Source organism: Geospiza fortis, unplaced genomic scaffold (genome assembly GCF_000277835.1).
Source record: "Geospiza fortis unplaced genomic scaffold, GeoFor_1.0 scaffold194, whole genome shotgun sequence".
In the NCBI taxonomy this organism is placed as follows: domain Eukaryota; kingdom Metazoa; phylum Chordata; class Aves; order Passeriformes; family Thraupidae; genus Geospiza; species Geospiza fortis.
This window is the reverse complement of record NW_005054322.1, coordinates 2,205,296-2,232,328: the sequence shown is the minus strand read 5'-3', so window position 1 is coordinate 2,232,328 and position 27,033 is coordinate 2,205,296. Positions and strand designations below refer to the sequence as shown.

The window sequence follows — 27,033 nt, the reverse complement described above, 5'->3', positions numbered from 1 at the left end:
TTAATTACAGCTGCTCTGTAATGTTGTTGTGTCACCAGGTTCCAAGAAAGAAAATAGCATGGTATGGCAGTTCGCTATGCCAAATGACCACTGCTCCTGCCAAATATAAATAATACCAGGAGGGGGTTCTTCTATAGGATGATAGCCACATCCCTAATTAATGAATGCCACCTTTCCCTATATGTATTTATGTTCAGATAATTTATTTAAATAATGTTTCTACTACATGCTTTATAGCCTTCTGCCTTTTGCTACACAAATTTTAGCTTATATTGCAAACTGTGCAAGTCATTTGGCAAATGTAATTTCCATCCCTGCATACTAATCGATTTCTTCACAAACACCTGCTATCAGTTATGATAATAAAAATGCCATTCTAAACTGAAAAGGGGCCAAATGGAGCTTCCTAAGGAAATGACTTAAGTGTCTTTCAATGCCTTTAATGTAGTAATGCTCTTGTGGTGCCAACACTTTTTTCAGCATTTAAATTTTATGTATTTTTTTTCTATTACATCATTTTTCTGTCTAAATGGTTCCTCATAACTGTTGCTGTGAAGTAGTTCATAGCAAGGCTGGAGAGAAATTTCTGTGTTTCCTCTCACATGGGACTAAATCCAACAACTCTGCATTGGGAAAATTCCTTAGCACAGACCTGATCGGGACATCTGGCCACTGTGCAAGTATAAATACTAAATGTCTGTATCAGTTCCTATAACATCACTGGGAAAACGTTGTAAAGTTGGTGAGTGCCTTGCCCTTGGACTGCATGCCGGTTTCTTCCTAAAATATAAGCCTAAATTTAGCAGCCAGATTGCAAGTAGCATTTGAATTATCCAGGGTCACTTTATGGCTTCTTCCATCCCAGGAAATAACCTTCCAGCAACAATCCTTGCCAGAACCTAATCATTTTCAGCTCTGCTGGGTCTTGTCTCAGCTCCGAAATGTCTCACTGGCGTTCAGCTGTATTGTCATCTCTCCAGACAATGTCCTCTGTATTATTTGAAAAGAAATAACCCATTTCACTGATTTTTTTTCACATTTTCATTTTCTCTTAGCCCTAGCCGCCCAAGCATATGCGCTAAAGGAGGAGAACGATAGTCTCCGATGGCAGCTGGATGCTTACAGGAATGAAGTGGAGCTCCTGAAGCAGGAGAAAGGACAGCTCTTTCGAACAGAAGAGAGCCTTACGAAGGACCAGCAGCTGCAGTTCCTACAGCAGACAATGCAAGGCATGCAGCAGGTATTACTGAGGAAGAAAAGGTCTTCTATTTTAGAATAGTGGTACCATGGGGCTCTGCTCTACTCAAGACTATTCATTAAGGTCCTGATTTCTTTTCAGAAAATCACAGGGAAAAGGGAGAAGAGTTTGGGGATATATTTAGGCATAGTCATTTTAGGAATTCATAGACTGCAAACCCATTGATCATTCAAGAAAATTCTTTATGCATTTGCTAGTTATGAGCAAATTGCTCTGTTTCTCTTCCCACTTAATCCAACTGGCCCTGGTATTGCACAGAAATGTTTTTAAAATTGTCTAATGTATCATAATCAATGCTCTGTGGTATTTTCATTTGCATTCATCTGCATCTTTTTTTCTACTATTGTTTGAGAATGACTGAGACATCAGCATGTCCAGACTACTCTCCTTAACTTGCAAATTGTTAGCAACATCAGTGCTATTTCCTGAGCTATTATCATTTATGCTGACCCATGGATATAACCTTTTCATTCAGACAGTTTTTAAGTGGTTTAGTGCAGCAAAAAAGCTTTTTCTCTGACACCAGTCAACGAGAAACTGCACTGTCTCCCTGCAGGGGCAAAGGGTGTCAGTTTATCATAATTATTATCGCTTATTTGTTAGTGTGCGGCTGACACTGTGCTGGGTAAGTCTTGGCAAGCACATCCAGCCTGCTGCCATTGTGTTGTGTGACGTGTGCACTGACTCACGAGCAGCCCTCACCCAGCGTGCCTGCATGCAGCATCTTCCCTGCCCAGGCACTGGTGTTCAGCTGGTAGGTGGCACACCTCAAGGGCAGTGGCTCAACACAGAGCTGGGCTGTGCTCCCAGCTGGAGTGGAGCTTCTCAGCCTGGCACTGCGGAGGTTAAGTTTGCTTCCTTCGTCTGTAGCACCGCTCACACCCCTCTGTCACCCCTGGTTATTCGATTCTAGGAGGGGACAAGTTGTACCCACTTCCAGACTGTACTAAGCTGCTTTTGTATGGTAAAACCCAGGAGATACTCATTTACATACGAGCTGCCTGGTTGGGTTAGGAATTGCACAGCTGTCCTGGTGCCCATCGAATCCAGCGAGTCTGCCAATCCCAGCTAACACCCAATAACAGAGCACAAGGCAATCTTACACACATTGATATCAACACAAGCCCCTTTAAGCCTGGAAATTTTTACAAAATCAGGGTGATTTATTGTATGGTGGAATAATTCTAACCAAAATACTTTAAAAGTTGAAAATAAGTAATCGATAATTCAGGAATGAAATCTTTCCCAGACTTCAAATTAAGTCATTACTCAGAAGTACTTAAGGTTTCTATATACTTTAGATAAGCTTGAGGTCTGTTCATGATCTTATCCTTATATAAATGGGTTCTTAAATATCACTGGTTTTAATAAATTTAACACCATATGTAAAGATTGTACTGTATTTAATCCTGGTGCTAATTCTCCATTAAAAATAGTGAAAAAGAGGTATAAAATACGACTAAATAAAAATTCTGGAGCCCTAGCACCCATTTGGCATTATTATAATTTTCTGTCTGGGGTCTGGATGAAGTATAATCAAGTCTGTAGAATATAAATAGATTTTTATTGAACTTCAAGCAAATGCTAATAATGCAAATCAATAACACAGAGTTACTGACTTATCTCTCTGTTCAGCTGGCCATGGACACTGCAGTCCCTACTCCTCTGAAAGTTCCTGTGTGCGTGACAGTTTTGCTGTGAGGTTCTCAATTTTTCTAGTTTGCCATCTCAGGGTCAGACCTACTTGCTCCCAATGGGATATAATTAGAGATGGCCCAAGGAGCTGGAGAAGACACTGCAGATAATCCAGTCTGACAATACGCTGAGGAGAGCAGCAACACAGAAGCAAAGGAGGTGAAGTTCAGAATATTTGGTGGGAAATTATCAGTCAATTAAGCAGCTGGATGATGGTTTTGGATTTCAGTAATTAGCCACACTCATGACATTCCATAACCTTTGTGATTTTCATGTAGTTAATGCATGAATATGTAGAAATAAACCTTTGATTTAGGTAGACTCAGTTTTATCTCAGCTTGGTTTTGTCAGTGTTGAGAGATGACAACCTCAGCTGAAATCCGCCAGCGTAGCAGGTGCTCAGCATCTATGGAAATCAGTCTCACTATGAAATATTAAATATATATCCAGGACTTGAGTATAAATAATTTAACAAGAAGACCTGTATTCCCTTTTATCCTTTTGTATATATTAAAATTAATTTCAGACAAGGTAAACTGAATGCCACTGAATTCCTGAACCCTTCATATATGTCAGCATTGAAAAACATATTTCTCCTTCTTCTTTTCTCCTCATTCTCCCCTACTCTTTCATACACTTCTTCTGACTCTGAAAACTAGAGAACAAGCGATTTGAGCTGCAGCCTGAAAAGCAGATTTATCTGAGAAAAATTAGATGCATTTTCAGAATCAAGACATTTTTTGTAAACATATTTGGTGCCAAACAATAGCAAATAACACACCACCAATGTATTTTTAATGTACTTCTACCATCTGGATGTTTTTCAGGATTCTTCCCTGTGTTTGCAGGACTGATGAAATGAATGTTTATTTTCTCTTCCATCACTCCCACTGATCTAAAGTAGCATCAGGAAAATCACACAGATGTTTGCTTATGAAGTGTACCTTATGGGCAGTAGTAGCAACCTCCTTATTTGCTGTGTCTAAAAAAAGAAAATCCTTTGGACTAATGACATTGAACTTATGGGGTTTTAGTCAACTTCCTCCATAAAACTGTGTCACAGTTTAATTTCATACCCACTGTGAGATCTCAAACAAATGGAAATAATGTCTTGTATCCATGGTAACAAATGAGATACACTTTACCTGATTTTGAGATGGAAATTGAATTAACTTGTCACTGCTGCATAGGTGGTATTGCCTTCAATTTATTTCTATATGAGAACACACATACCAAGACGATCGCTTTTTGAATGGCTCTTTTTCCAGCAGTGTTTGGTATGCTCTAAAAAAAGTCTGTGATCACAAGAAAGGATGTTTTAGTTGTAACTATTTTTGCAGCACTTCACAGCACAGCTGTAAGAATTTTTTTAATCTTGCCTCTCTGTCTGAAATGTTTCATCAGATACATGACTATAGGTAATGCAGAAAATATCACCTAGAAGTGTTGCTTAATGGTTGAAATTATAAGCCTCAGTTTTCAGTGGGTATATAATTTCTCCAAATTTTAACCATTTAGTTTTAGCATATTACATGTGGAATGGCAAGCAGAATTCTTTTGAAAAAAATCATCAACATAATCTTTCAGCCATTCCAAGAACAAAACATGAAAAATATACTTTCGTTGTATATTGTCCATCAAATATAATTTTTGAAGAAATGCTCTTGCCACCTTTATTTGCCACCTTGCTTTGAAACCAAGGCTCAGAATTTGACAGTGAGTCTCTATTGAGTTAATGATGTGGTTCCCAGATCCTTTATACAATCTGTCTGAAAGTGATAGTCTTAGCAAGCCTTTGAAAAAATGTCAGTTTTCCACAAAGAAGATGACACTCATTAGCATGTCTTCGAGTAAATTTTAGATTTTTACTGGTCATCCAGGATTGTTCATGAACCACTTCCACATCAGTGCAATGTTTTAAGCCTCAGGTTAATCCTGTGCCTACAGAGCACATGCCCTTTAGCATGATTCTAATTTAACAAGTTAGCTCTACCTTTTTTTGTCAGGCTTAACTGGCCAAGGTGTGGGGCCATGCTTGTACAGCTGTGCTGATTCCTGAACTGGTACATTTGCCAATGGGATGGATATTTTGCATGGTGCTTCACTGCATCATGTAAATGTAAGATAATGTTCTTTCCTCTCATAACTCCCCGAGCACTATGGGCTGAATTTAGCTCCTGCAGGCAAGGGTGTCATCCACAAATCCCCATTTAAACCGTGCTCCATAAATGTTATGTCCAGGAAACGTATACTAGTGCCTACAGTTCTGCTATTGCACATGCTGAGATGTGCCGATTAAGAGGCACCTCATTGCTCCCATCCCCTGAGGGGCCTGAATCACTGGCTGGGCTTGGGATCATACTCCTAACACAGAGTGACAGCGCAGGCTCCCCTTTGCTGGCAGGGGTGCATTAAAGCCCAGCCATGGGGTTATTGCAGCAGCAGGGGATGCGCCGCAGTGCCTCTCTTGAAATTAGTGCTCAGGCTGGAAAGCCAGAACAAAGGGAACAGTCGTGTGTGGTGGGTGTAGGGCTGACAGAAAGGCTGACACACTGCTGGGAGTGCCACCAACTCAGCTCAGCGTGTCTCAGCAGGAGATTGAACATATTCTGGCCCTGCTGATGACCCACATGGGTGTCTCTCTGATGCAGTGTGATAAGAGTCCACTTTTGTCTTCTCTTCTTTTTCTCCCTGGACAGTACCAATTTAATGTGAATTGCAATGCAGATTGTGAACCTGAACACTCAGAAGTCAGGAGCTGCCAGAACCACAGCCTGTGTGTTTTGCTTTGTATACCTCAGAGACCCTTCCCCATTTGGTGCCGCAGGCAGAGAGTACACAGTCAATCATCACCTGTTCAGTACCTCCCTGTCCTTGCTGTTCAATATGCAGCTCAAGGTCTTTCTGCAAAGGCCACATTGCTCCTGACATTTCCTACCTACTGAGGAGTCTCTTTTGCAGTTTACTAATCATTTAACATGTAAAATAAATAGCATATGCATCTGAGACTGATACATCTCTTTAAAGAGCTCTGATAAATGCCAGATGACTAGCAATCATAAAATCACAGAATTATTTTGGTGATAAAGGACTTTTAAAATCAACAAATCCAACAATTAACCCAATACCGCCCAATCCACCACTAAGCCATGTCCCTAAGCACGGCATCTACATATCTTTTAAACACCTCCAGGGATGGTGACTCCACCACTTCCCTGGACAGCTTTTTTGCCTCATCAAGTTCCAAAATTTGACAACCCTTTTGGTGGAGAAATTTTTCCTAATATCCAGCCCTACGCCTCATTTCAGGCTTTCAGTGTTCATGCAGGGTAGGACTGTTTTGTCTGTGATATGCCTCACTTTTGTGCTTGGGAGGGTAGGAATTGCTGTTGGAGTGCATTGCAGCTCCCTCTTTACACTCGTTGCTCCCTCAAAGGAGGGTGGTCAGGGTACATCCTTGGTGGTGCAGACTGTGGGGAGCACACATTTTCCACAGTACCATCACTGGGAGACAGATTACAACACTTTTATCTAATTGAGGTGTCACAAGAGGCATCTATCAGCTTTTTCAGCAAGACCATGTACCTGTAAAATATAGTAATTCTTCTGAGTAAAAAATCCAAAGGTAACTAGTGTTGGCTTCACTATGCTGCCTTTGAAATTAATTGGATTTCTACCATCCCCAGCCATTAGAGCAGAGCCAATCCATTTTCAGATGGAGCTAGCAGTTTTTTCTACAAGAAAAGATGTCATTTCTCAGGTCTTTCCTTCACCTTTTTTCATAGATTTTTCTCATACAAGTAGTAGAACTGAATAGTCCCATGGTCCACACTCCTTCAGTGGGAGTAGGGACAAAAAGGACATTTCTGTGCAGGAGATTGTAACAGACAGGAGGGCAGGGCATCATGAGGCTTTTTTTCCTCATCAATCTTTTAACCAATCTACCACCTATTAAGTCCCAATAAGGCTCAGCTGGCATTGAGGTCTGCAGGTCTCAGATCCTTCACATGTGTTGTTAACTGTCACAGCCACTCCTTTCTCTCACATACAAACGTTCTGAAATGTCAGAAGCCACAGACGCAGATGCTGGTGGCTGAAAATTGCTGAATCTGGTGCTGTGTAAGTGCCATGGCCATTATAACAATGATATACCTTTAAATATACAGGTTCTAGTAGCAGTTTAGTGCTGAAATTAAGATCATTGTTGAATAGATGGAGCATGTTATGGCTATATTTATTAATATAGCCTAAGTGCAGAGGAGATTTGTAGCCTTTTTTTATTTCATCTACCTCTTGCTCACCAAACACATATTCAGCATACAACCCAACCAATGTACTAATGCACAAGTATAAACTCGTTCTTCTCCAAAGCAGCATTAAAGAAGAATAAATAAAAGAGATTAAAAAAAATCCCTTTTATTTGCACTTTACCTGGTAAATAAACAGACCAGAATAATTATGTTGGAAATGTTTTTAATTGCAGTATGAATTCCAGTTAGATCTTTTTCTTTTTTTTTCCTGTAAAAATGACACTGGAGTAGTAATGACAGTACTGATAACCTTAGAGGGAAGGGGTACAAGTTAAATGTGAGGGGCTGGACCCAACATCCAGATGTTCGCATCTATGCCTGTTCCTACTCACCCAGTGGCTGATATTTGAAAACCGGTTAAGAAATATATGATCTCCCAGGAGAGAGACAAATGTTCCCATAAGTGTTGTCTTAGCTCACCTGGGCTTTTCAGAGCTCTTTACAGTCCAATCCGTGTTTAAACTTCCAGAAAACACTTTCTCTTTTGATTATATTAAAAAAAAATAAAAGGAGCAGCTGGCAATTAAGTGCTATTTATTTACCAGTTCTCAGACAAGCCAAATGACTTCTCTTCTCTGTTTAACAGCCTTTCTTTATTGAAAGTAGTGTTTGATTTCCCACTTCTGCAACCACCACTTCAATAATATTAGGGGAGTGTAAATAAGGTCCCACAGATACTTTAGGCACCATATTCCCAACAGCTGTTCTGGTTGTAAGATGGAAGAGAGTAGCATCTTTTTTCCTGCTGGTGCTGGTAAAGCTAGACTGAGATTGGAAGCAAGAATAAACCCTTCATAGAGAAATAATTGGGTGCACACATTTTATTTACAATATTAAATAAATCAACTAGTGTGTTCATTAACATGCTTGTGTAGTCTGGTGGTGGTAAAGGACAAATCTTTTAAGTTTTACAGTCCAGTGATCTTACATGAATTTTTAAAAAGATCCTAAATACTAGCATTGGCTTGCTGATTAGAATTTCCAATTGTGTTTGATGCTATCAGTGCTAAGAACTCTGTTTCCATTACAAGGAATTGTGTTTCAGTGGAAATTACACTGGGTAAATTGATTCTCTTCCATAATATTGTTCTTCTAATTAAATTTTTATTCCCCATCAAAATAAGTAAAATATTTTTTTCTTGAATGGGAAATCAAAATTTAGAAGATCTGTTTTGCTTTGTTGAGAAAAGGCATGCTGTATCATGCTCATTTTCAGTCCCATGGAAGAAAAGATGGGATCACACTGCTCAAGTGCCATTAGCTGGTGAGGAGTTACCCACAATGGCCAGTGCAGGTGAAAGGCTGGAGAAGATGCTGTTGTTATGTCTAGATGATCACATCTTTCTTTGACTGTGCATCTTGCAAGGTGCCAACTTGTTGCCTTGTAGGACAGATATGAGGGCAGGGGGAACATGATACTCATTTGAGATCAGCCCTCTTTCTTTGATCAGGATCAGGATCTACTCACCTACTGTCAGTAAAGTCAGGGCTATGTGCTATCCCAATCACCTCATTTAGCAAAGAAAGGAGGGAGCTTTATTGATGAGGTACAGTGGGCTTTTGTCAGGCTTCTCCCCTTCACAGGCCATCATGAAAATAAAGGACCTTGCTTAATTTGCTGTGAAACCCATATCCCAGAGAGGGATCCCTGATGCCATAGAGCTAAGTTCTTGTTAGTATATTTAAATTCTGAGATGAAGGATTCATGCTGTAACGTCCCTAAGGACTTGGTCTTTTCTTCATTTGCTGCAAAAGTCCATAGCTGACTGAGGACAACTTGTCTTTCTTGATGAGTAACAGGTCTACTCGAAAATTACTTGGCAGAGGAAAGCTGTAGACTGTCTCTTAAACTGTTCATCACATCACTCATGTTCTCCTTTCCTCTGCTGCCCAGCCCTTAACACTACCTCTTGTAGCTGATGTGGCTGAATTGCTAAGCCTCACAAAAAAAAAAAAAAAAAAGAAATTGAGAGCTACTTCTCTGATATCTATCAGCTCTTCTCTAGAATCCCATAAAAACTGAAGTCAGAAGGTACATCTGAAGGTCAGGTACACCTCTCCTCAAAACAGGGGCATCTCTGGAGTCATCTCAGTTTTGTTCAGGACCTTGTCCAGCTATGATCTCAGTACCCCCAAGGATGGAGACTCCACAGCTTCTCTGAGCCGTTGCTCAAGAGGTTGGCTACCCTCACTGTGGAATATTTTCCTACTGTGTTATAAAAAAAAAAAAATCCTGCTGTGTAATAAAAAAAAACCAAATAGACCTGCTGTCTATTTGTCCTCAACTTTTACTCAAGAAAACCACCACCTCCATAACCTCCCTCTAGGTAGTTTCAGTGTGTCTGTGTCCATCTGTCTTCTATTTTGCTTTATTTCTTAGAATACATGCCTGCCTGCAACTACTGTGAGCACTGTAGAGCTGCAGCAGGACCTCTGGAGTCTGTCTAATAGCAGGGGAAGGGAAACATGGCATCACCTCCCTAAGGAAGCAGCTGGACAGATTTGTTCTTTAGTGCCACCACATGCCACATTTCCCCATCAGGTGTGTGTCCAGCTCCTCAGCCCCCTCTGAGGTGGTTAACCTGCAGAGCAAACATGTTCAGCATGGTCTTTGCCTCTGGCTAGAGAGCCAGGGAAACTCACTGTGCAGGTGAATGCCCATCAAGCAGGAGCTGGGCTGTTCATCCACATGCAGCTCTTTACCAGCCCTCTTTCATCATTGGAAATCCTATTTTCCATCCAAATAATGCCATCCATACAGCCAGGGACACAGCCAGTCCCTGAGAGCAGGCAGGGATGGGAAATGTTGCACTATTACACTGTGGTTCTTTTTAATCCCTTAAAAAGCCCAAACCCACAGCCATACTCTTTATTTTAATAATGCCTTGCTGCAACATGGCTAACTTCCTTGAGGGCTCATTTCTAAAGCTTCTTTGACTTGTCTTTCACATTCTCCTGTTTCCTTGGTGATTTGTCAGGCCTCATCAGCGTCTTGTTACTAATGCATATTTGCTCAGCTGGGAAGTCACTTTCTCATTATTCAAGCCTGCCATGTGCTGGCCATTTGTGATATGAAATCTTGTCTTGCAAAAAGAGAAAGACACTCTTCCAGACAGGCCATGGGAGTACTGGGAGAGGGATTTGTATTTTTATTTTGCAAATGGTTGATTTCATTTTAATTCATTTTTTTCTTTTCCTCCTACCTAAGGAAGATTCTGAAAGGAAACATTTACCACCCTTCCCCTCTGTATTTGTTAACATCTTCTAAGAATATCAAAACATTAATTTCCTTGCGATTTTTCTCATTTTCCATTTGGCAAACTCTTAACTTCTTTTTCTTTATATAAGATGAACTTAGAAAAGATGGAACAAGGTTTTACTTGGGAAAAAAAGGAAAAATATAATAAAACATCATAAATTGCTATCATAAGTGAGTGCTTTAATTTTTAGATGAACTCTGCAGTTATTTGAATGCCTGTGGTTTCATACTTTTCAGGTCTCTGATTCTCGTGTAGTTTTGGGGCAAGTGTTTTGCACAAATGAGTTCTGCTTCCCAGGGTTCCTGTTTTACATCTATGCCTTGGTGTCTTTTGGGCTGAAAAAAAGTAGCATTAATTGGGACACAGCCTGCCTGTTTGAGACACATAAGTTCTCCCTTCTTTTTAGGCACTTAATGAATCTATTGTTCTTGTATAGGCATTTATTTGCTATAGATAATAAGTGGAGAGTAATATGGATATGTTTCTCCTACGCAATATATGAGCAGGAGAATCCAGTTTGCCTGAGTTCACTGAGTGTTGAAAACGACCATTCAACTGAGTTGGCTCAGTTAAGCTGTGTAAGTAAGAGCATCCCTGTTTGACTGATACACTGATTTCAGAGACCTTTAACAGAGGTCATCTCTGGACATCCTGTATCTACTCCATAAATGGGAGAGTTTGCCTCCTTCCTGTGGCTGAACAGACTGGATTTGCTGAAACTGCCTGCACAACCTGTGATCAACATCAGTGCTCCCACCCCAGAGGTGTTCTTTTGTCTGCTCCTCCTTACTGCCCTTTCTTTAAGATCTTTGTAACCTTTTCATACTTCATTTCAAGCAGCTGTAGAGAAGATCATAAACAAAACAGCAGGGGCAGGACCATTCAGCAGTATAACTGCTAAACTTGTGTCAAATGCTGCTTTCACTTTTCCATTATTCTGTCAGCCTTACAGCATCCTAAGTACAGCCTCAGGCCCTGCGGTCGCTTCTGATCTGCCTCCTTTTTCTTTACATGAAAACTTGTTGGTTTCATGCTGGAAATCATGCTTTCCTTATGGAATCCTTGTCTGTCCAACTGGGCTTGGGATGCGACCACACTTCTAGGTATGTCCATATTTTATATTCAAATCCACGCTGCCTTTTGGGGAGCAATGAAGAACTGTGGGCAAGGAGGAGGAGAGGAAAGAGAGGGAGTATTTCATGGCTGCACAGTGCTACACAGCAGCAAGCTATTAGTTTCCCTTTAGGACTCCCCATATATTCTGAGGCAGTGTGTGCTGCTCAGTTGTTAGCATTCTTGGCCACACTGGCACTGCATTGTACACAGCCTGAGTAATTCAGCTGGCTTCAATAATGCCATCTATATTTAATGTTTCAGAAGCTGTGAAGATTGGTTTAAGATGGTAATTTTCTGTCTGTGCTTTTGAGATCTATGCAATATGGGTGGTACTGAACTGTCTCTGGCAGAGATTCAGCATTGGAGTGAGAATGTGGGGGGAAAAAAATCAAAATAAAACACACACCCTCTTTCACCCCACATATTGAAATTAGCTACCTACTTATTATGTACACAAAGGATTTGGTCCTCACTAAAGAAAGAATAGTGATATCTACCATTTCTATGCAGACCAGTTCCAGAATTGCCGCTGGCAGCAATGTCTTGCATTTTTTGAGGAGGTCTAAAATGCATTGATTGATCTCTGGACAGGCAACGAGGATGTTAATTCTTTCTGGCTTTCCCATCTCCTCTCTGGAAATACCACTAAGAGGATATTAGTGATGTCTGCCAGTCTGATCTGGTCCCTACTACACAGCTCCATCTCCTAGGGTCAAGCTGGCAGCCATGGTGACAAATGCTTTTGGTTGCATATAGACCAGCTGAGCTTCCAGGCTGCTACTGGTGGAGCTCTGCAGGTGTCTGTCTTCAGGATCATCAGAGCTGTGATGAGCTCTGTGATGTGCTTTTCCGCTTCCTGACACTTGCTTTTTGGTTCAGGGAAAAGACACTTCCATAACACACAGACCCAAAGAATTGCACACTGGGGACATGGAATAAAACAGAAATATGAGCCAGGTATTTCCTGGCTGTATAGCCATGAAATCAATTCTTTGCCTGATAAAACTGGTTAACTTCTATCTGAATGCTGTGTCACAAAGCTGGGAGCATCAGGGCTTAAAGGGAATGGCCAGAGATGTGAGACAAGATTGAAAGAACAGACACTTGTATAGCTGTGGTGACCATCAGTGTAGTAGGTCGGTTTCCTACACAGGGAAACTCTGGCAGGAAGGCTGTGTGAGATGGCAAAGTTGGTGGAACAGTATCAGACAGCATAATTATTGAAACCAAGGATATTTTTTTATTTTGATTGATTGTGGTATATAGTTGCAAGAAATTTGAAGGGCAAAAGAAATATCTATAGGATCAATTTTTAATAGGTAGATTTATGTATGAAAAACAAAGTAATTCTGAATAATTAATACCTACATCTTGGCATCATTCTTTATAATCTTTATGGAAAACCTGTCTGTTTATAAGCAGCTGTGACAGCAGTCCCTGTTATGAAACTTGTCTCATTTCTGACAGTGTAAGATCCTTTTCCGATTTGCTTCTAACTTTGCCAAACATCACGTGTTTGTGGTGAAATTTTTCAGGCTATTCATCTGTCTTAAGCTGATATTTTTTTCAATCACATTTATTTCTTTATTTCCAAAATGAGACTAAAGGAGAAAAATATTCTGTTTGACAGGTATAACTCCTTGTTACAACTTCTTGGTTGCAGCATCAACCACGCAAGAAAAAGAAATATGCAAACCTGACCCATGCAAAATTAGCAGATTTTGCAGCTTTTAGAGATAAATATGAAGGAGAGAAAAAGAAAGTTAAACCCCCAAGGGATGGCTCCAACTTTTAAATAATTTTGACATCTCTGGAGGTTGAATGGGAAGTTTCCAGTCCTGTGAATGAAAAACCTTATGTATGAATGGGAATAGGATATCTTAGTTACTCTGCTTTGCACTCCTGTGAAAATAGGACACATTTACTGTCTTTGGAGCCTATACACACACAGCAAATCTTCAATAGTTGACAGTTTGACCACTAAGACTGCTAGAAGGTTTTATCTCATATCAGGCGCTTTGTAGTTCATATTCCAAATAGAATGCACACTCTTTTACCCCAGGGAAACTGAGAATGTTGAATATTTTCCTGGGATTTCTATTCCTCGCTGGTCCAGAGCCAAGTACAAAGATGCAGAACATCACATCTCCCTCTCTCTTTCTCTCATGCTCTCAGTGTCTTCCACACCAATTCCTCCCATGCTCAGACAGTTTTGGAAAAATTGCCTTAAACACAAAACAGGAAAAGTCAGGGTCAAAAGAAGAGATATATAATTAGACTAAATCACAGTGGGAGATCACAGTGGGAGATGTGAAAACAAAACAGTGGAAGTTTGTGAGCTGATCCACAATAAGTGAAACATGGCCATGGAAGAACCACGGGGAGAGGGTGGGTGGGATAGAGAAGAAGGTTTAAGTTCAGTTGTGTAGACAAGTTCAACCCAAGAGTCAGTCTTGGTTTCCTCTTTGTAACAGTTGCTCACTAGTGAAAGATTATTCAGGATCAGGACGAAATGAAAACTCACTTGGGATCTTCCAGATGTGATTTTGTGTTGTTCAAAAGGATGGCCTGTAGGGCTTTTACCAGAAGCTGGAGTAAAATTCTCTCAACCAAGATGGAGTCTGGCCACACTGGTGAGACATAACTGCTCAGAGAAGATTCTGAAATGGGGCCAAAGACTCCTTTCTCATGGTATGTTCAGGTGTGTGAGGTCAAACAGGTTGCAGCTGCAAAGGAGAGGAAATCTCACCAGCTGCTATTAGGTAGGTGACAATCTGCTTATCACAATGCTTCAGCTAGTGACCATTGAGAGGGCTTATGGCATCTTTCTGGTGTCTTGTGTTCTCTGCTTCTCTTCTGAGGACTAGAGTCCATTCTCTCTAAATTGCAGGCATCAGCTAGAGCTATCCTAGGTGAACCTTAAAGGTATGTTATAACCTAAGTGTACATGGGGTGATGAGATGGTCCCTTCTGCATGGGAACCTGCATGGGAATCAGTGTGTGACCTATGGCAGTGCACACAAATCCAGTTTATCTTCTGGAAATGTGGGAGGTAGTACCCAACAGGCAAGGTGAACACATCCCTGTTGGAGAAATGCCAAAGCAGAGTTTCCCACAGAAGAGCTGGTTGGGTATGAGCCTCAGTGGAAGAGACCTATTTATTTCATAGAAAAATCTTGAGATTCAAAATGATCTTGTGCTGTGGTAGAGTGAAAACACATACCAGAATGTCTCTTGAGGGCTCCCAGGGAGCAGTCCAGGCGGCATGATCCATCAAAAAGCTAACCAACTCTGCTGGACTGTAGAGTGTGTGAGATATAATCAGACATATACCCACGTGTATTTTTACTTCAGTGGCTGAATTAATCCATCATACTGATGTTCACTTACAACAGAAACACACTACCAATAACTCCACCAGTCCCTGAAATCTGTTTCCAAGTCACTCTGAAAACAATGCTGACACCATGTCCTTTGATGCCTGGGACTTCCAGTGCAGTGGAACAAGGCCAAGACTTTTTTTTCTAGGTTTGCTGTCTGTAACTTACCAAGAGGCTGAACACCTGCATCATCAGTTTGAGTCAGCCACCAGCCCTAAGCACAACCATAAACTAAGCTTTAGATGTAGGTACATGGTTAAATCAGTAATGCATGTTAGTAAAGCAATTAGTAGTTCAATTACTCCTTTAAATGGAGTGTGCTAACAAGCAATATGTTGCCCCAGAAAATCATAGTTTCCTTTCTTATTCACTGAGAGGAAACACATAAACTCTTTTCTTAACCTGTTTGTCTGCTCTTGCTCTTCATCATTGTCTAACATTCTTCAAAAATCAAAATCTTATATGCAAAAACATATAAGTATTTCAGAATTAAATCTACTGACCTGCTCCTGACAGTCACAATAAATCTATGCAGAATCTAAAGCTAGCCAACACCAGCGGACGTGGGCTTTCAAATATGCACCTTCATCTCAGAATTCTCTTCATAAAAATAGAATTTTGGTCATAGCTTTTTGTTTTGACAGTAGATCAGCAGTCTCCCTGGCTAAAATATTGATTGTAGGGCATCAGTCTTCCTGATCTAATAAAATATCGCAGCACAAGACAAAAAAAAATTAAAAAAGGGGAAAGCTTTTGTCTTCTTGGCAAGTCAGTCTGAAAGCTTTCCAGAATATTGCTTTACATAGAATGAAAATGGCTGTGGGCCAATGACTAATTATATTAAAGGGCTGTGCTTTTAAATTATTTATGTACCATAGTGTTTACCCCAGTCTTATTAAAACCACCCCATATACTTCTACAAATAAGATTTTGGTTCAGACGAATGTGACAGTCATTCTGTGGGTGACATACTGTACCAGGAGTTTCTGCTTTAATGTAACAAATAGCTTAATGCACATTAACAGATGCATTACTCGTGGTGCACTGCCGCAGAAGGAGATGCAGATGAAAACAATTTACCTCTGGTCCATTTAGACACAGCAGATTATGCAACAATAATAAATGTAGGAGCAGACTGCAAAACATTGTTTGAAATTAGGATTTGTCAAACTGGGGATTTTAAACTGCTTTGGATCCGGACGAGGCTAACCAGAAACTTCTTTTGTTTGTGCAGCAATTGCTGAGCATACAGGAGGAATTAAATAACAAAAAGTCTGAACTGGAGCAAGCAAAGGAAGAGCAAACGCATACACAAGCAATGCTCAAAGTCCTGCAGGAACAGGTGAGTGATTTTGGCAGGAGAAAAATGCTGGCTTAGGCATGCTAAGGGGAAGGAAGGCAAAACCATTAGCTCTGAAAGTCTCATGGCTTTACCTCCAAAATCTGTAGGAGTCTGACCACAGAATATGTTGTGAGCAAGACCTAACCTTATGTGTCCTGTCTGTCTGCTCTGATTAGGCTAACAGAGTTTCAGATAATAGAGTGAAAATGGACCCTTACTTAATAATATCCAATATTGGATTTCATGTCTTGAGTAGTATTTCCTCTTATGTATTCTACATAGGTATCAGTGATAAGTGGTTTTGCTCTGAATTTAAAAAAAATATTGGGGGGGGTTAAATATAGCTGAGCCAAAACAGCTCTTCCTTTCAAGAATAGTATTGAAAAAAACATTTTGGTATCTCCTGTGTAATTCACACAAGTATGAGTATATAAAAAACTTACAGTAGCATTATCATAATGGTATTAAAAAAGTAGTTATCACTGCACTTATTTAACCAGTGAGAATCAAATCTCTGTAAATCTGATTATCCCACCTTCTTTGATACTAAGGTGTACTATGACACAGAGAAGCATTTGACAGTATTGTTTTATAAGGATGGTAAGATGGATAGCTACACAGCAAAAAGCAAGTCTGGCCCTAAATCTGTAAATCTAGACAAGAAACAGTGCATTGTGTGCAAGCACAGTGTGCACAAATAAGTGTTTTCTGTAGAAAACATGTGGCTTGGACACACTGAAATTGAAAATTCCCACTTGTGTGGCAACGACACAGTCTCTGCTTTCAGAACTTATTTTAACCCTTTCTATATAAACTTTCAGCTAAAATATTTCATGGCTTGGTGAAGTATTTGCAGTTTAAGGTCTGGAGGATCTGAATTGCTTAAGTGGCAGAGATGCAGAATGCTGATGATTCTAATGTTCAAGATTTTTCATGTATGTCTGAATATGTCTGCAGACAGATGTATACATTTAATGTACACATTAGGAAAAGTAAATTATGTTTATTTCTGATTTTTTATGTTCATTATGAAAGCTAGGACATTGTTCCACATTTAACATTTATCTTTGAACATATCTGATGGCAAATATATTCTACAAACTAGTAATTTAGATTCTGGAAGCTTTTATGTTCTTTGCAGCTATGGTCACAGAGATAACCTAAATGAAAGCTGAGGCAAGACTGTAATACAGAAAATGCCATGAGAAAGAATGGATTTGGAATGACAGAATCTTTAGAAACACAGATTCCACCAGGTTTCTTGAGTTAATTGGATCTCATTTCCATTTTCACATTATAAAGTGCTTTTAAAAAAAAAGAAAAACAAAAATTGCGCAAAGTTATTTTATATCTTTGTAGCAATTATATGCTACAAAAACATATAGGAAGACCTTGCAATGTGAGGCCCAGTAGGGACCACCAGGGCAGACTGCTGAATCTCTGCAGACTGCTGCTAATTGTGAATCAAATGTGCACTCATGCTAGGCAGACAGGCGAAACAGTAGCTGGAAGAAAGGCAGGCTAGATCTGCATTTCTCTTGAGAATTAGCTCTGAAACGCGCCTGAGGCCAAGACTGTAAGTAGCCAGAATTCCTGAAGAGCGCTAGGCAGCCAGTGTGCTCCTGCAAGAACCCTGAACGAGTTCCAAAAGTTTCCAGAACAGCAGAAGCCTTTGCAGTAATGACCCCCACTTGCCAAGACTCACAGCTTTCCTTTACAAGCACCAACCTTATCTGTGTGTTTTATCCACAATGGGTATTGAAAATCATGCAGCCAAGCCAAGAAAATAGAGCATTTCTTTCAAAAATAAATAGCACAGGACTCCTGCCTTGACTTATGTCTTGGCTTTGTGATAAGTTTGCTAAAAATTGCCTTTTCATCCCAAGTTGGCACAGAAATCCTGCCCTGCCTCACTCAGGGCATATTTACATGGGGGGTGCAGTTCCATCCAAGCATGACTGCTCCATGCTCCCAGCCACATCCAGGCTGGGATGTCCTGCTGGGGGAAGTCCCAATTGCTGGTGCACCATATTGCCTTGCTGTAGTCAGAAGGCTTCTGAATCACATCTGGCACACGCCCTTCAGCTCTGGTTGTCTGAGGGATTCACGGCCGCTGGTTTGAGTCAGGCCTACCCCACCACAGCATTAGATTATCAAGTACTTTTGATTCCTCATCCCTTCTCCTTCCAGGCAGGCTCCTGGTTGTTGCTGGCACTAGCTCTGTGTGTTGCCTCAGCACACCATCCACTGCTAACATCACACTTGCCCCTGATTTACCCTGGAGTCAGAACAGGGGGCAAGGCAAGTCCTGTTTTTTCAATATTGTACATTTTTCTAAGCTTCCTATTCCAACATTTCTCTATTTAACATGTGAGAGAAGAATATAACTTAAATAGTAATTTAGAAAAAAATATATTGTACAAAAAGGGACTTCACCCCTTTAACCTGTGGGAATGCAGCTGCACACTTTCTATCCTTAAGTTTTCCACCATTATCTCAGCTGCAGAGGTCCTAGTCTTGGCAGGGATGCAAGCACCTTCTCGCCTAAGCTCTGGCATCCTTTTCAGAGCATATAAAAGTGTGCAATAAAAAAGATGGAGAGGCTCAGGCATCCTCTGTGCATTATACCAACTGATGAAGTAGTGCCAGGGTGATAATGGAGGGAAACCTTGGCAAGACCAAAGTGGGCTGCAGGCTGAGCCCAGTCTCCCATCAAACCCACGTGTGGCTGATGGGGCATGTCACCAGAAGAGCACTTTGCCCGGGAGCACAGTCACCAAGGGGTGACAGCATTTTATAAACCTAGAAAGGGAAAGGCAAAGCGTAAGCACTGAACTGCATTCCTTGAGCACTCAGCACAGTCTCATCATCAGGCAGAACAGTTTTACAAAACTGAGCATGCTCTCCTGACCTCATACTCAGATGAGTAACTCAGCTGAACCCAACAGGACTGCTTATAATGGGTGAATTTCTATAATGAAGAATCGGCAGAATCAGGAAACAGCTCTTCCGGTCACACTGCGATCCATAAATACTTCATTCTGGTGCTAGTCTGGAAGCAGCCATCTCAGTTCATTCCTACCAGCTGTCCTCACAGTGGAGTGGTGGAGTGGTTTCACAGGATGGTTCTTTTTAACATTCATTGGAAATGCACCACCCTGCTGTCAGTATAAATTTCAGACTTCTTGAGGCTTTTGAAAGATGAGCTTCAGTGAATTGAACCAGGAGACCTGATGATTTTGTAGTCCCCAGATATCCTTTGTACTACTTTATCAGGAAGTGTTGCCCACTTCCCTCTCCCTGAGGACTGGTTTAGTGGCTTGCTCCTGAATTGGTGCAGTTCACAGCCCTGCATAATAAGGTACAAACAGACCGTGGCCTGCTTACCCTAAGTGTCAGATTGGAAACTGAACAGCTGGGAGCTGAATCACACTCAGTTCAGCTGGTTTTGCCACGTAGCAAAAGTATGATGGAGGTAACCAAACCCCTAGAATTGTAGTCCACCAACACTTCTGAGTCAGACACTAATCAATACATATTAGTGTTCTGTTTCATCGGGATTTTAGAACTGTTGCCAATCAGAGCCAGAGCTGTAGAATCAACAGTTACATCAAACCCTGTTTCTTTGGCAACAAAAAAGGAATTCAGAGGAAAGTTGTGTTTATTGTTCCTCCTCCCTCTCCTCTCCCTCCATCCCCCTCCTCCACATGGTATCTATTGTGAATTAAATCACAATAAAAGCATGTCTTTTTAGAGCTTAACCTAAAGAGCAAATGATTCTATGAGCTTCATTTAAGTGTACAAACCTCCATGGCTTATAGGCTCAGGAGAGCTGTGGTGTCTCCTCTTTGTTCTGTTTGCTCAATCACAGGATGAATGACAGCATATTTCACCGTGGCTCAAGATGTGAGCTAGGACTTTCCTTAAATCTCCTGAGAGTGATCTTTACAATTCCCAATGTAATCCTGGATTTTCCCCTAAAAGCTAATTCAGGAGGGAAAAAGAAGTTTTTGTTCAGGTCATATATTTGCAATGTCCCCTCAGTTCTTCCTGCCACTGGTTAAATAAAAGAGCTGTTCTTCACTTCCCCTCCTTTTCCATCACACCCAGGAGCCATGTCAGTTATCTAGGTACGTTGTCAGGAAGACAATGTATAGTAGCACTTCAGCATCTTATCTCAAAATATATCATGCAAAAGTAATCATTGGCAAAACACTATTTAGCTAGTGGCAACTTGCAGAAATTGTAAATTTTAAATTAATAGCAACAACAGTGGGAAATTAAATTGTTTATTATTCTTGAGAGAGAAATCTGTGTACCTTTTATGCCTTGAAACTACTTTCTAATCTTATTATTTAAAAAATAATGACCCAGTCCTATTGTTTTTCTTTTTTTGCCAACCTATCAAGCCTTAAGTATGTTGGTTTCAAAATGGTTTGAGCAAAAACTCATTAGAATTATATGCTCCATCTGTTTTTCTCATTGGAAGCTTTATAAAACACTCCTTCAAATAAATCAAAGATAACTGTGTGAAATACTGAAGTAATGTCCTTGTTTTGTTCTGTTTTGGTTTTTTTCACTCTTTGCAGTTAAAAAGCGCCAAGGAATTAGCAGAAATCAATGGGCATGATGAATCTCAAGCAAATGTAGGTACATCTGTCTATGTGTAGATTTAGTACATGTATGTGTATGGTCTCAAATTTACTGTGTATGTCTCTAAGCTGATAGAATGGCTGAATGATTTGCACAATAAGTTTGAAGTGCCTGGGTTTTTTTCTAGAAGCCACAGGTTCAAATCCCAGCAAACTTCATTCAAGGTAGATAAATTGGGTTCCATGCAATTTACTTTGTAGGATTTATTTGGATGAGACTTTAACAACCAGTGTCCTACTTGCTGAATGTGGGTGTTAAAGATACCATGGAAACGACTGCAAAAGAAATGCTTTTCCTTAGTGTCCTGTCCAGGATTAGTGAAGCTACAAAGTTACACCATTTGTCTCTGTGTCTGCCACCTTGCAGCTGGGCAAGCCTGGCTGTATTTCAGTTCTGAGTGAGGTGGTTTGTTTATGTGCATAATTTTGAAACAGTTAATTTTCACAAGAGGACTAAATTAATTCACTGAATCATTATTTAGTCCAAAAACATTAAAGGACTCTTAAGGTCATGGTTTTAAAAACCTGCTGCCAAAAACAAAAAGCTTCTCTTTCCTTAACGATTGCCATCAAAACAGCAATTTCCATAAGGGGGGAAGAGAAAAAAAAAGGGAAAGTTTCCTGCTATGTTTGTCATTCAAACCGTGCAGTCTTTGTCATAAACATATGAATATTAAAACCAGTTATATATGATATCTTCCTCCTGGCCAAGTGAACTAGCAACAGTTTAAACACTAATATATTTTAACATCTACTTTAGTCCATGTGTTGTCTAATAGCACAGTCAGGAAAACAGTTTTATTTTAAACCTGAATGGAATGCTCAAGTTTTGTGAGCTGTTTTTTTGATAAGGAAATGTTGTCCTCTTTTTTATAATCCTTTCCTAAATCTCATTCATTGTGATCCGTTTCTGCAGTGAAGTCGATAGAGCCTCGTAGCTCTCAGCGTTTGGACAGGAGACATTCAATATTGTCTGATAGCTCCAACAAATCTGCAGCTGCAGTCTGTCTGCACGGCATCCCATTGCCCCTTTGAAAGATTCTGTTTGCAAACCAAAAAGACATTAATCCAATGATGATCTTGAAATACTCACATATGCTAGCTAAAAAATGGTCATTGCACAATAAATAGCTGATTGCAGGTTTCCCAAAGGAAATCCTGAAGGAATAGCTACATGTAAGTCTTATAAACTCTCTAAAAGAACTTGCTTCCTCATCAAAAATGTAGGTGAAACAATGTTTTGTGGTATTGAAATGTTTTAAAGGGAAATTACCTGAAAGCTTCAAGCTGTACCATTTTGGCTCATATGTAACTGCATAAACAGAAGTGTTGAAAGTTTTATATTTATATAATATAGAGGTTTAAATAGCATTAAAAGGAAACATTTTAATTGTGCAAAGAGAGTGTTTTGGTGCACAATTCCCAGATATCTAAAACAAAATATTTCAGAATCTTTGGTCAATAGTAAATTTTTCAAAATGTAATATTTTGATCCAGTTTGTAATTGTACAAGCTCTCAAATGCCTGAATTTTCTATAGGATACAAACTGTATTTTCTGCCCCTCTTTTTCATGAGGTTTACCCCTGCTGATCTCATAGCAATATATGACGCTTAAGAAAAGAAGTCAACACCTAGATTAACGGCAAAGAGGAAAACCAGATAGTTACAATTATTGAGTCACAGTTGCAGCCATGTATTCAACAATAATACCACCATGGAATCAGAAAAAGCACAGCAGTATAAATGAAAATAGAGAAATAGAGGGAAAGAACTGATGTTAAAACATTTGCTACGATAATGAACTTTGTAAAATGGAAGCTGAAGTGCCTTTTAAACAATTGTCATTTGTATCAAATATGTAGCACGCAGGTGTTGTGCCTTGCAGGTTGTCTCCACATATATTCTCAGCAGACTCCATGGGTTTTGCCCCTGGCCACTGTGCAAATCAGGGATGATCAAAGAGAAGAAGGCTTGGTGGCTCCTACGTGGTTCTTAGTGAACTGTGATGCATATAATTGGATTAGGACATATTTGTTACAGATGACAGGTTGAATTCAGCAAATTAAATACTTCTACATGCCAAGTAATAGTGGGAGGTGTTGGTAAGGAAAAATGGCAACGTATGCCTGTACACTGAACACACAATCTTATCTTCACACCGTGGCATATTTAGATTACTTTGCAGAAAACCAGGCTCCTAGAAAGGACAGAAGAAACTTTAGGCACAGTGCATATACATCAAGAAAGACCATACTGTAACCTTAAAGATTACTTTCTTCACTCAGGATTTCTCCTGGTTGCACTAGTCTGCATCATCTTTTACATTAAAAAATGATGTTATTTAAAATAAAACGTGGAAATATCTTTCTTAGCAAAAGCAGATTTTGATGAAAATATATATACTTAGATCTATCCTGGTCTTCTACATACTTATAATGTGAGACCATCCTGAAAGGGAGACAAGGATCTGGACAACTCTGGAAGAAGAAAAAACTTCCCTCCTGAAGTAATTTGTAGGTGCCCAACCTACAAACTGACCTTCACTTTTTTTTTCTCTTGTTTTCACAAGAAAATTAACTAAGTTGACTAAGGGACTGGAGCAATTGCAATGTCACATTCCCTGCATGTCAGCTCGCACAAAGTCTGCGGCGGTGGGGTAGACCAAAATTTTAGTGTATTGCCAGTACATCTGTTATTTCCAGAAAGCAAAACCATCTTACAAGGTTCCCTACAGAGTCATAAGGGTGTTTCATGAGTGATTTGCCAGGTACATGCAGTAATATTTGTTATGGCTGTTGACATTTCCCAGCTATGCTCTGTGTCAGGAAAGGCCAAATGTCGGGCTTAGGCAGTACACAAAGCCCAAGATTCTGGTCTGGTGTTAACAGAGACTTCAACAGCCAGCACTACCAGAGTTGCTGTCACTGAGTGCTCACTTCCATCAGTCCTGTGCTTTGGAAGAGATCAGTCCTTGCTTCTAATCTGACCCCCTTTTCATTTCCTCTTCATTGCTGCATATAATGGTATTTCATTCACATCTCTGTCTTAACTGAAGTGAAAATAATGACCAAGGGACAATCATAATTTCAGATATAATCCTCTTCAAGGACGTTCCCAGACTCTGGGGACCTGAATATTCCCAACATGAAAAAAATAATCTTGCTTGGGAGCTGTGCTTGAGTAGAGACCATTTTGCAAACTGAAAATGCTAATCACATGTTCTGTGACTAACTCTACAAAGACAATTTATTCTCCTACTCTTCCCATAAGTACGGTGGCTTTCTGTGAAACCCCTAGTACATAAATTAATTTTGTGTTTTGATCAAAGATCTCCTTTTGCTCGTTGCTGAATGCAGTATAGATATGGCACTGCATGCAAATACAGTGAATACATCCCTGGTTTGGAGGTCAGAATGTTAACGTCCATGGTATCCCTCTACTGTAAATGGAGCAAGGAAGATTTTTTTTTATACAAGTCTCATTTTAGAGTTACTCAGTGATCTTCTAGGAGTTTGGTGCTCTCCTTTGTCAGCTATCTGCCTTCCTTAGATGGCAACTGTGAATAACTCCTACCCTTTGTAAAAGTGCTGTAAAATTGTAATCAAGAGTATCAATTTGCCACATTCAGACCAAAGCAAAACATGGTTAATGGTCACAGAAGCATTTTGAATTCTGATTGCAATTTTATGGCAAAGTCCTGACATTGTTGAAGTGACTAAAGAAATTCCCATCTGGTTAAAAAGTCAGAATTTTGCCAAAAGACTTTAAAGGGTTACCTCATTATCACCAAGACTTAATAAAATTAATATATTTCAGAGAGTGAAACTGACTTCACCACAAGTGGTTTTTTGACCACCTTTTTGTTCTGTTTGAGTTTTGTTTTTTCAACGAAGTACCGACTTTGACCGCATTCACCTGTCTGCCTTCAGTTAGCATCTCCCACAGCTTGGACACAATGTTCTGTGGGTTTTTCTCCAGACAGAAAATCAATAATATTAAGTAGGGATGCATTTTTCAATTTGAATGCTTCAAGCTGTTGTCAGACCATTTCTTGAGTTGAACCAAGGATCTTTCATTTAATGTTGATTCTTCCTTTAATTTTTGTCTTTTGTATTTGCTTTTGAAGCAGTTTACAGATGATCCCTGACTCTGAGGAGGGGGAATATATCACTGCATTGCTCACTTTATGCTACACTGACAGTGATCACATTCCTAAGTACGCCCTAGATTTCTCTTTTCACAGGGTAGGTTAATCACTGATGATCTTCATCAAAGAAAAGATGGTTCTTAAGTGAGGCTTACTTTTGCCACAAGTCAGGCAAAGATTTAAAAAGTTAACCCTATTCAACTTTTGGAAAAGTTTGTAATTCCATCAAACTCATCAGAGTTCACTTCTTGTACTTCCCTATGCAGAGCTTTAATTTAGGCATCCAAAGGTGCCTGCTGTGAATGTTTTTGGGAATATTGAAGTTGTGTGAACACATACGCATATTAGTGTATGTGTTAGTACACACATGCCATTTGTGTGGCAACTCCACTTAGTGTGGCAGCATCACATTGAGCCAGGTGAGATAGAAAGGACCTTGAACACAGGGAGAGGAGTAGGAGCTAGAAGAGTGCAAAATCATCCCAGTAGTTTGGGAGTGTGGGACAGAAGTTGGTCATCTTTAGTGATGAAGATCCCAAGTGATTGCTGATTCTTCTGCTTCACTTCCTTGTTCATGCTACAGTCATTTCCTGGTCATCCCACTCTTCAAAAGGCTGGCTCTTCACAGAACAGCACAGGCTTGCAATAAAAAATGTGCTCAATATGGCTTACATAAGAGCAATTTGAGTCTTAAGTTACAGGCCAGAAAACCCCAGTGCAGGGCTTGCATATGTCAGGAATTTTCTGTTTCTCTCCTGTCTGAGCTTCCCAGCTTTGTAAGCTGTGAAACTTTGCTTCAGCAAACTGATGTTAGTCACTGAGTGCCTTCCTTGGTCTCCCCACAATGAGGTCCTCTGGTCTTTGCAGCAGGCATTTCTGGAGCACATGGATGGGATTGGGCACTGCAGAAAATGAGGTGATGACACCTGGGTGCGTTAGAGGATGAAGAAAGAGTCCTGGTGGCCTCTCCATATCCATGAGCTCAAGGCTGACATTCCCTGCAGAGAGTGCCAGAAGTTGGGGTTTGTCTCTCTGCCACACCTCAGAAGAAAAGAGCACGAACTATGGACATCCTCCAGCCCCTTTGTTGTAACTTCTCCCTTCTGCAAGTGTGTAAAGAGAGCAGGCAGGAATAATGGAGAGTGCAAGGATGAGGACAGCTCCTTGAGAAGAGAGGAGTGGGCTTTGGTTTCTCATCATGGGTGTGCTGTGTCATTAGGAGAAGGTGCAAGGAGCCTTACCCTGATTGGATTGGAGCTGTCAGGGGGGCTTTAGAGAGGCACATTTACTGTCTATATTCAGGTTCTTCTGTCCTGTTGGGGCCAGTACCGGGGGTGAGGAGTAGCTGGGCCTCTTTCTACTCCCCACCTTTTCCATTCGAGATATTTATTTGTAGCCCTTCCATCACTCATTTCTTCTCATTTCCTTCAATTTAAGGCACATGGAGCATGATAGATTCAAGCAGCTCTGACCGTTCACAGCTCAGCAGCTTTCCTACTTACTGCGACAGGCATGAGGAATGACCACTTCCTGAATTCAATACCACGAGGCCTGAAAAGTAGCAAGTAGCAAGAGTTTAACAGGCTGTTTAGGATGTTATCAAAGAGCCCACTCAGCCTTCAGAAGTTCTTTTACGCTGGTGGATCAAATCTCCCCAGGTTCCCCCCCTTTGCAACCCCAGCCCTGGTTTGCCATTTCAGAAGACAGCGAGAGTTTCATTAGCATGGTACAGATGTCTCTGCTGGCTAAATCAGAGTCTCTGAGATTCCAGCCATGACTGAACCCTACAGGGAGAAAACAGGGAGCAGGCAAAGGTATGTTCTGACACAGAACGTGCTGCCTGAAGTGGATCTGGGGTCTAGCAATAACCCC

At 40.4% G+C, this 27,033-nt stretch overlaps 1 protein-coding gene across 2 annotated transcripts in view; it reads left to right on the top strand.

Moving 5' to 3' along the window:
* Positions 1–27,033, top strand: part of ENOX1 (ecto-NOX disulfide-thiol exchanger 1) — a 285,547-nt gene that overhangs the window by 240,944 nt on the left and 17,570 nt on the right. For both annotated transcript variants that reach the window (XM_031056831.1, XM_031056830.1), the window contains 3 exons: positions 1,056–1,240; positions 16,254–16,361; positions 20,951–21,007. In XM_031056831.1, the coding sequence (XP_030912691.1) occupies positions 1,056–1,240; positions 16,254–16,361; positions 20,951–21,007 (350 nt within the window). The remainder of the gene's footprint in view (positions 1–1,055; positions 1,241–16,253; positions 16,362–20,950; positions 21,008–27,033) is intronic.